Raw genomic sequence first — 9,850 nt, 5'->3', positions numbered from 1 at the left:
TGGCGAAACTAGCGGCGGATGGATCGGTAGCTTCTTCGATGAAATCGGCTCTGTAGGCGAGAGGGAAACGCGACAGAGAAGTGGCTTCGTCCTTTTTTTTCTGCTTATTCCCCATTCAGGCCGTGAGGGTGAGGGGAAGAGTGAGGATATGGGGCCGTTCATGGGCCTTAAGCCCACCAAAGCGGTAATTGGAAAATGCCTTTGTTTTTTTTTTTTTTTGGGTCGAAAAAAATGCCTTTGTTCTTTTTTTTTTTTTTTTGTGGAATAAAAAAGAATCCCCGTGTTCACGGAGCTATTTAATGAGCAACTTAGGGTGCGTATGGTAACGTTTACGTTCCTGGAACAACTTTTGGAACATAAACACTTTTTTCTATTTACGTTCCCGGCTACGATTTTTGGGAACGAAACGCGTTTGGTAACAACAAAAAAAAAATGTGTTCAAAAGCTTTGATAAAAAGTCGTCGTCTTTGAAAGTGTGAAGGAGTAGTCCAGGAACAGAGGGTTGCAAAAAGTGTTCATCTTTCGTTATAAAATGTGTTCAAAAGCTTTGATAAAAGTGTTCCGAGAACAAAGAAACAAGTATTTCTTGTTTCTCGTTTCATCTCCAAAAGTGTTCCCATTTTCGAAAAGTGCTCCCGGAACACTTTGGGAACACTTTTTTACCATACGCGTTTCCGTTCCCAAAGTGTTCCGGGAACACTTTGGGAACAGAAACACTTTTTCCGGAGCGTTACCATACGCACCCTTATGCGGCGGCCTTCGAAACGGGAAGTACCCAGTAATACCAAATCTTGAAACCGCATGCGAAAAACAAGTTGGGGGAGAGTTTGCTATTTGTACCTCGCGAACTTCCTTCTCTTCTCTTCAACTTCAGTTTCTACACAGTTGCAGACTCCATTTCCGTCCCTCTCGTACGTACCCACTGAGCGTGAGTTTCGCTTTCGGTCTCTTCATTTGCAGTTGCAGATAACCCAGAGAGAGACGATGAGTTTGTTCGCCCTGACTTCCCCTCAGTTCCGTACTCAACGAGGTCAGCCATATGAGCCAGATGGGCTCTCTTCTCGGTGCTTCCCTGGAACTTTCCTCTGAGTTCGGGGAAAACTGAAGTGTGCTTGGTTATGGATTTGCAGGGTCGAAGATGAGATCATGGAGCTGCTCTGGGAAGACGGACGGCTCCAGGCTCGTTCCGAAGGCAGCGATGGGGGAATTGAGTCCGTCGGTTTCGGGAGGCGGAAGAGGGCTAGCAGCGCAGCGGTCTCGTGATGAGACGACGGTGACGTCGCCGCCAGTCGGGTCCACCCCAACTGGCATGGGGCTGCTAGCTTCGGCGGGGGCGGCATCACAGCTGGGTTTGCAGAGAGAGGAGGAAGCGCGAAGGGAGAGAGGCAGGGGACGGGGACTGGCTCAGCGACGAGGTACTTGCGAGTCTCATTTAGACTTCTGGTTCTTGGCCAAAGACTAAGTTAGATTTGCGTCGCCAATAAACGTCAAAGTGCTATAGTCACGACATTTTTAATCTTTTACTTCTCTATTGACTAGAAACACAAACATGTTTCAAGGTGGTTTTCCATGCCTGGGATGTTTTTCTCTTTCAAAAATTCGTCATTTTCGCTGTTGTGTTCCACGCTTTTGGAGAAGAACGCCCATTTTGAATCTGCTAATGCGAAGGAGGGAGTTGCTAAATCAACACGGGCAAAGAGATCTCATCGCGCGAATATCCACAATCCGTCGGAGAGGGTCTGTACTGCTGCCCCTTCTAGATTATGACAGGCGGCTGTTTTTTCAGGTCTCCAGTTTGCTTGACTTGTGCATTTGGTTCATCTGCAGAGACGCAGAGACAGAGTAAGTAGAAAGATGAAGGCCTTACAAGAACTCATTCCTCAGCGCGCCAATGTTGTTCTGTTACACAGATCAGTTCTTATTTCTCTCTGTGATGAGCATTTTGCTGATGCGAAATTACCTCTCCCCTGTTTTTCTCAGGCTGATAGATCGTCGTTGCTGGATGAAGCGATCAAGTACCTGAAGTCGCTTCAATTGCAAGTGCGGGTAGAGTCTCCGTAAGTGCTTTTTAGATGGTCCTGCTATTTAACTAAGAACTAGATAACAAGCATGTGAACATTTCTTCTGAATAAGCTCGTGGTATCTTCCTCACTGGAGAAAGTTCAGACCAGAGTACTTGTGCTCGTGGAATTACCTCAGATAAACAAATGGGTACGGTCATCAGGCATTGTCTTGCAAAATTGATGCAGGATAATATCCATTTAGGAGTCTGGTGTTTTGATCTTATTAGAGTGAGCCTGACCTCATCTTGAATAAATTGTCATGTACTTTCCAGGACTAGAACACTCTTGTCAATCTTTGAAATATTGGCTTTAAATGGAGTGAAGCTTAGTTTACTACACTGCATCATCATTTTTGAGCCTGATACTGACTTCACAAAACAAACAATTCCTTCAGATGTTGTCCATGGGGTGCGGTATGGTCCCTGTAGCATTTCCTGGGGTGCAAGCCTGCATGCCATTCATGAACATGGGCACTGCAATGGATGCGGGCACGAATCGCCCCGTGATGCTATTTCCTAACATCTTGGCTAGTTCAATGATGCAACCATCAACTAACGGTGCTCACTTGGGGTCTGGAGTCCCCATTACAACCTTTAGAATGCAGCAAGAAGCTCCTAATCAATACACAACACCATCACCTAATCACTGGGATCCAACATTAAGCTCACAGATGACTCAAAATCCGAGCCAGCAATTCCCTGAGAATGCCAGTTCTTTTCAGCAGCAGCTGAGCCTTCATTACGTGCAACAACCACCACAATAGGTACTTTCCAAGTCACTCAATGATTTATAGCTTATACGCAATGCGGCAATAAACTGTTCCTCAATTTCATGCTGTCATACTTTCTTTGCTTTGGAGAGGAAGTCATCATTCTGATTTGCTTATTTATTCTGAATGCCTTCAGTAAAGCAGAAAGTTTTATAAGAAAAACCAGCAACAGCAGCCTCTCGAAGGGGGAGAAGAAACTTTTTTGCTACTTGAATCACCGCGACATTGGTTCAGCCTCAAGCCTAAACATGCTTGAGAGCTCGTGCTACTGAGGCTGGACTAGGATGAGAACACAGATTTATAACTCCTGTTTGTCTACGCTAATGTTAAATTAATGGCAATTGGGAATTTGATTGTATTTTGGTTGCTGTTGTTCTCAGATAGACACTAACAGTTGCTTAATTGATGTGAACTGGAGGAAGTGATGATCCAGCCTGGTGCTGCCAACCCGAAGTAGGAGTAGAGGAGGTCGGTATCACGTCAGCTAACTCATCTTCTTTCCCAATCAACTTCAATGTTTTGAGCAGTTTGAAATTCTGTTGAGTTTAGAAAGGGAAATTCACATATAATTCTCAGATTAAACTCCTTAGTTTATAATTGATCGGAACCAGCAATGTCAAGTGTGATTTATCATGTCGGTGCAAAAATAGTACATTATAAGTGATTATTTACAAGGAGAAGGATGGAGGTCAATCTCTTCGAGAGAAACCGAGTTGCTAGACGATTTATCAATATCAATACATTTTGAGATGCTCTTTTTGTGAATTCTAGAGTGATATGATCTGACATCCTTTTAGAAACCGGCTGTTTTTTCTTCTATTTCTAGGTGCCTCATTAGAAGAGAGAAGCGCTTCCTCAATTGATCAGTTCTCTGCTGTTTCTTTGAGGAGTTACAATGTTGAATCGAACTCCGTATCATGTTGTCTCCCGAAGGAAAACAATTGTAGCGTCCATATTTTTCTTGTCACGTTCAACTCGACCTGAGCCACGGGCACGGCTCCATTAACAACTTATATCCATGCTTTCTCATCTGTCTAGTAACTCTCTCTCGCGAAATAAGGAATGGCCCTCGTTATCAACCACAAGAATAAGCGGCAAAGCCTAATCACATCCAAGTGAACCAATGGGATATAAGGAAGAAAACATTGATAAAATGGTTTTTTCTCCGGAAAAAGAGGGCACATTACAAACAAAAGGACCGTTCATCATCTGAGGGCTAAACTTGAAACAAACGGTATAAATTACAGCATTATCGATCCCAGAAATAAGCGAACTCAGATTATCACATGTAAAGTCCTTCCGGAACCCCTTCTTTCTTCTTGAACATAACCTTCTCCTTCGCCTTCTTGAAGTCCGCATGTGTCACCTGAAACGTTAAGAGTTGCCACATTAGATTACCCGACCATATAAAACCAATTTCAGGAGTCACGAAAACATGTCCCATCCCACTGATTACAAAGCCCGCCTCAATTGTAAAGTGCAAGCACTTCTACTTTAAGGCAAATTCAACATTCTCGGCACAACATATTGGTACGAAAAATACTTGAAAATTGACAAGATTTGGCAAGGAACATTGACAACTCGAGATGATCAAATGCTGTCACTATTCTGATAATATTCCAACAAAGAGTTAAACTATGACCAGTGTGGTGAAAATTCAGAGACAATCTGAACTTGGCCAAGATCCTTGGTGGTTTAAAAGCAATCAATCAAGACAAGAATACATGAAGTTATTTCCATTGAAGTCATGAGTCATCAAGGGCTTGTTAAGCGGAAGAGAAACAACGGGAAAACTTTTTGCTGAGCTGATGAAAATAAGGCTAGAGAACATGGATTAAACATCATATTAATTTGTTCAAAGCACAAAAAGGCAAAAAAATGAGATTCTAGTTGCATAATTATACTCAGAAAAGCAAGAGCTTAGTATGTGAAAAAATCAGGAAATGGCCACATATAAATGTAGCCAAACGTTCAACTACAGAACCAGTTCTGACATCAGATATGATATATCAAGGCGGGAGGTCACCCAACAAGTGAAGTCTAGCCAGTTATGGACAACAGGCTGATGTAAGGCAGCACTTGATGAAAATTACAAAAGATATAAGAGCACTCCACTAGTTTACTTGCAAGATCTCCCTAACCCAATCCCCTCCTTGAGGGCCTGATGGATCCCTCATAAACTACTCTAGCCAAACTTCTTTTCACACCAAACGCATTGACCTCTTTAGAAGAGCTTCAGTGCTATTACTACCCCATGTAAGAACATAATCATCAAAAAGAAGGTATGTTAACAACAGATTGCTTATGCTTTAGTTTTGTAAACCTTTTCTGGGCTAAGAACATAGTCGTGTTTACCATTAACAGATCGCTATAGAAGATGCTAAGTGTGAGAAAAACAACGATTTTTTAGAGACAATAGGATTTTAAATACTTGGCAGAACACGAACATAAAACAAAAACTCAAATTTCAAATCCACCACTAAAAAGTCCCCCACACTCCTACATTTACAGTAAGTGAAGAATGAGGTACTCCTTAGACTATACATGTTCATCTACCAAGGAATATGAACTGTTCCCTCCCAATGTGGAATCCCGCTCATTCAGTGTATACCTTCCAAATGAGAACTCTCTCCAACTCTATCCTTCCTTTAAATGCCTCACAGCAAAGGGAATAAAAGAATGGCCCTCTAATTTGTCGTGCCATGAAAATTTGTCAGGACTAAAATGAACGCTTTTAGCTTGATGCATGCCCAAAGAAGACGCATCTTCTTGGAATAGAAGCAAAGTTCGCAACAGTGATTCATCAGACAGATGATTCCTTCAACTAACACATTTCCTAGCTTTTCTTTTAGTTTTTGAAATCAATAAATTGAAATCTATATAACCGTAAGTTCTTTTGCTTCATGCACCATTTATACTGGTTTGGCTGCACAGGGTAAATTCACCCACCTGGGCCCTCAGAAACGAGAAAGGATCCAATTTAACTAGAAATCTGTATAATAGTGGAGTACAAGATACTTACCCCACCCCAACCAAAAAAAGGGAAACAAATATGTGGGGCGGAGGACACTGGGATGATAACTGATCATATCCAAAACAAATGTCCCTTATTTAAGCGATAGAATATTCCAGGTTAAGAAAAAGTCACTAAAGGACCCTCATACAAAGATAAACAGAGGATGCAATTCCCCATTGAAGAAGCCTGTATGGGAATGAGAAGAATAAGATTTACCTTCATACGACGCTCTCTTAAAGCAAGCAAACCAGCTTCAGTACAAATTGCCTTTATATCAGCACCAGAGAACTCATCCTTGGTCATCACAAATTCTTCCAAGTTGACATCATCAGCCAAGGTCATTCTTGATGTGTGTATCTGCAGATTGACACAAGGACTCTCAGCCATGGACTTAAACAATAAAATGTAACCAATCTATAAGACAAATTCAAGTTCAGCATGCTTTACAATTGGAAGAATTGACACGCCAATTACCTGGAAAATACGTCTTCTGGTCTTGATATCAGGCAAAGGGAATTCGATTTTCCGATCTATACGACCAGGACGCAGCAAAGCTGGATCTAGACTCTCAATTCTGTTTGTCGCTAAAATTACTTTAACATCTCCTCTAGAATCAAAACCATCCAACTGGTTCAACAATTCCAACATAGTCCTCTGAATTTCACGTTCACCACCAGAGTGCGCATCATACCTGCCATGCATATTAATATAAGCTACAGGCTCACAAATTAAAGCATAATTCAAAACATCCTTCAAGACTCAAGAAGAGGCTCTCTTTACCTCTTTGTACCAACTGCATCAATTTCATCAATAAAGACAATCGAAGGTGATAGCTCATCAGCAACTCTAAAAAGCTCCCTCACTAGTTTTGGACCGTCACCCAAGTACTTTTGAATCAACTCACTCCCAACAACACGCAAGAACGTCGCTGATGTTGAGTTTGCAACAGCCTAGAAAAGCCCAAACATGATTTTTAGAAGCTAAAACTTTATAAAACTTCACTTATAGAATAAAAATTCACTTCAGCAATACTGGAATTCAAAATTACACAATCATATTTAGCATGAAAGTGAGGCCATATGCAAGGAGAAGTGAATATAAATGAGGTACCCACATTCATATCCCAAATTCCCAAACAGGAAACTCCTAATGGCATATGAAAACTGTATACACAAAATGCTCTTTCACATAAATTCACTCACCACACTTTCCACTAAAAGCAAAAGATTCCGTAAGCTTGAGATAGCGTGGATTAGAAATAAAGAATGTTTGGTTCTGGGGTTGTCCAGGGCCTCCTGGCACCTATTGCAGACCAATCCTTTTACTATTCCAACAGATGATCCCTTAACTGAAGCTCAACACTCTAAAACGTCTCTTCTTATCTTCTTAAGATACTTCTCCTTATGCTTATGCTGGGTCATTATCAACTAAAAGAAGCAAATTTAACAGGGAAGTGTTCATGATAGCTAACTCATTCTGAAGTTTCATCTTCATATCAAGAACATGATTTATGTAAATTAAGTGGTATAATAATCCATACTCTACTTTCTTGTAGCACAACTTCATGACTGAAGGGAAACAAGGTTCCCAAACTCATAAGCCACATGGATAACAGGATTCAGCACCAAGAAATGCAATACCCAATGCTAGCATTAAGAAAATAAGATCATCACACAAAACAAAAGAACATCACAAGGACTACATGATAGTCTTTCTAGACAAAAATAACAAGTTCTTTTGAAGTGTGAAAGGTAAATACAAGACAAAACTGTTCCGCAGTAATTATTGCTTTCAGACAATATATCGATCCTCCCAACAAAATCTTTGAATTGTTGTGGAATAGCTTGTGTAATATACCTTTGCCAGTAAAGTTTTCCCAGTCCCAGGTTCTCCATATAGTATAACTCCCTTTGGAGGCTTAATACCAATGTCTTCATAAAGCTCAGGATGGGTAAGAGGGAGCTCAACAGCTTCCTTTATCTCTTGAATCTGAGCATCCAAACCACCTATATCTGCATAAGACTCCAAAGGAGCCTTTTCAACCTTCATTACAGACACCATGGGATCAACTTCATCTTGAAGAAGCCCAACCACAGAAAGCACCTGATTGAAACAGAAATGAAATCAAGTCAAATCCGCAGATTAAGGAATCTATAAATTAAACCTCCTACTACATCCTATTTAGTGTAACAACACAAGAAGCTATGTAATGATTCAGAAATCTATCCAGTATACTGCCGGGGTGTACAGTTGATGGGCCATTGAAGAAGTTAAAGCCATGCCAACTGCTATCAGAAACCAAAAGAAAAAGGTAAAAGGTACATGTAGAATTCAGCATGAAACCAATATGGGGGCTTCAAGAACCCTATCCTTTCGGCCTCTGGCCACAGCAAGGATACTCGCACATATGCTCGTGGACATTGAACAAGAACAAGTCTGTTAACACATGGAAGTGACCGCTCTGTTGTAAAGAATTCTTACTTCATCCGGAATCCCTGAAGGTCACCATGACTAATACAACTGATGCGCACCTTACACCATCTCACATTCCACGATGCAATCTAAAAGCTATTAACCAGTTTCCTACCCAGATAACAACTCCTCGACTCTACTCTTACATTTTATTTTTTTTTTTGGTCAGAAGTCTACTCTTACTTTGCCGAAAGCTTTTAACCGATCAAAGAATAACATCTTCCGAACCTAATAACACCGCGTTTGAATCCAAACATCGAATCTTTAAGAAAGCCCTAACCTTTCGTACGCATTCCTTGATAAATAACATAATTCACTCAGCGAATCAATCAAGATCACATAAAACTACAAATACTCCCACAAAAAGCCCTAGAATTCACAAACCTTATTATGCATCAGAATGGCGCATCCAGGCTCCAGCTGGTCCTTATCCACGAAACTCAAGATACTCACGTAGTACTCCGGCCCCACCGACGACGAAACGATCGCGTGGTTCTCGTCGATCAACTCCTCCAGATTTCCCACGCTCATCGGCGACCCCCTAAGATCGTCGACCTTCGACCGGTCCTCCTCGGCCTTCTCCTCCTGCGGCTTGAGCCGCTCCTGGTTCGTGACGAACTCCTCCTCCATGAGCAGGTAGTCCTTGATCCGCTCCAGCTTCAGCAGCCGGAGCTTGCACTTGGTCAGCGGGGTGACGGTCGGGAGCCTCGCGGCGGCCTCCGGCCCCTTCTGCTTCCGCTGCTTCCGGCCGACACGCGACGGCGGGGCGGCCGGCTCGAACTTCTTCTCCTTCTTGTCGGCGCCGTCCTGCTTGCGGTCGCCGGACTGGCGGCTGAGGCCTCCCGGAGTCCCCTGTCCCATGGCTGTGCAGGAGGGTTTTCCGGTGAGAGATCGGGGGCGAAATCAAGGTTGAGAGAGATCGGAGGCGATTTTTATCAGAAGCTGGCTTTGGGAACAAGTTATATTTGTGCTTTGGAGTAGAGAGAGACGGCTTGTGTGTGTGTTTGGGGAGAGAGAATGGGCCGAGCACGGAAGAGTTGTTGGGTTAGGCTTGGGTCTTGGGCTTGGGCTTGGGCTTGGTTGGTGCGGATCTGGACTTACATTTTACGAGGGGAAAAACTTTGTTGCGGGCCTTGTGATTTTTTCCTTTTTGTTTAGAATAACAGTGAAAATTAGTTAGGATTAGTGCCACGTGTTAAGGATCTTACGATGAGCTAATCTCTCCTTGTTTTAGGATAAAAGGATTTGCGACTCCGTATCTTCGGTTGCGCAAGCTACTCCGCTTCCGAATCGTTACCCTGCAGTGCATTTGATTTTACCTGAGGAAATGACGCGAACGCCTCTTGAATTTTGACCTAACGGGCAATAGGGCATATGAACTTTTAGTTTTGCACAACACGGTATCTGAATTTTACCTTAATATACAATGTAGTCTTGGAACTATTGACTTATACGATGCGGTCCCTACACTTTTGGTAAATGTTCAATCTATTCCCCAACTTATGTTAAAATATCCACTACCATCCTCTC

General features: G+C 42.3%; 2 protein-coding genes across 2 annotated transcripts; one reads left to right on the top strand and one right to left on the bottom strand.

Moving 5' to 3' along the window:
• Window positions 1–1,756: 1,756 nt before the first annotated feature.
• LOC115753345 (transcription factor PIF1-like) lies at window positions 1,757–2,955 on the top strand. Its single transcript, XM_030691910.2, has 3 exons — window positions 1,757–1,893; window positions 1,981–2,046; window positions 2,458–2,955. Exons 1-3 carry the CDS (start codon window positions 1,855–1,857, stop codon window positions 2,824–2,826), a joined length of 474 nt encoding a protein of 157 aa, XP_030547770.2. The 5' UTR covers window positions 1,757–1,854; the 3' UTR covers window positions 2,827–2,955.
• Window positions 2,956–3,963: 1,008 nt separating this feature from the next.
• Window positions 3,964–9,289, bottom strand: LOC115753329 (26S proteasome regulatory subunit 4 homolog A). Its single transcript, XM_030691897.2, has 6 exons — window positions 8,705–9,289; window positions 7,706–7,951; window positions 6,629–6,798; window positions 6,323–6,539; window positions 6,065–6,205; window positions 3,964–4,198 (listed from the first exon to the last, which is right to left on the bottom strand). Exons 1-6 carry the CDS (start codon window positions 9,179–9,181, stop codon window positions 4,115–4,117), a joined length of 1,335 nt encoding a protein of 444 aa, XP_030547757.1. The 5' UTR covers window positions 9,182–9,289; the 3' UTR covers window positions 3,964–4,114.
• Between the last annotated feature and the right edge of the window lie 561 nt (window positions 9,290–9,850).

The sequence above is a fragment of the Rhodamnia argentea genome, chromosome 1 (genome assembly GCF_020921035.1).
Source record: "Rhodamnia argentea isolate NSW1041297 chromosome 1, ASM2092103v1, whole genome shotgun sequence".
Taxonomy (NCBI): domain Eukaryota; kingdom Viridiplantae; phylum Streptophyta; class Magnoliopsida; order Myrtales; family Myrtaceae; genus Rhodamnia; species Rhodamnia argentea.
The sequence above is the reverse complement of the archived record's forward strand: the minus strand, read 5'-3'. Positions and strand labels throughout refer to the sequence as shown.

What these genes read in the sequence shown, in the direction of transcription:
- LOC115753345 (XM_030691910.2), top strand. Translation starts at nt 1,855, where the DNA reads ATGAAGGCCTTACAAGAACTCATTCCTCAGCGCGCCAAT. An exon ending in TCATTCCTCAGCGCGCCAAT is followed by an intron (nt 1,894 to 1,980) that starts GTTGTTCTGTTA and finishes TGTTTTTCTCAG; the next exon opens with GCTGATAGATCGTCGTTGCT. An exon ending in CGCTTCAATTGCAAGTGCGG is followed by an intron (nt 2,047 to 2,457) that starts GTAGAGTCTCCG and finishes CAATTCCTTCAG; the next exon opens with ATGTTGTCCATGGGGTGCGG.
- LOC115753329 (XM_030691897.2), bottom strand. Translation starts at nt 9,181, where the DNA reads ATGGGACAGGGGACTCCGGGAGGCCTCAGCCGCCAGTCCGGCGACCGC. An exon ending in GGAAAACTTTACTGGCAAAG is followed by an intron (nt 6,799 to 7,705) that starts GTATATTACACA and finishes GGGCTTTTCTAG; the next exon opens with GCTGTTGCAAACTCAACATC. An exon ending in CCAGAAGACGTATTTTCCAG is followed by an intron (nt 6,206 to 6,322) that starts GTAATTGGCGTG and finishes GTCAATCTGCAG; the next exon opens with ATACACACATCAAGAATGAC.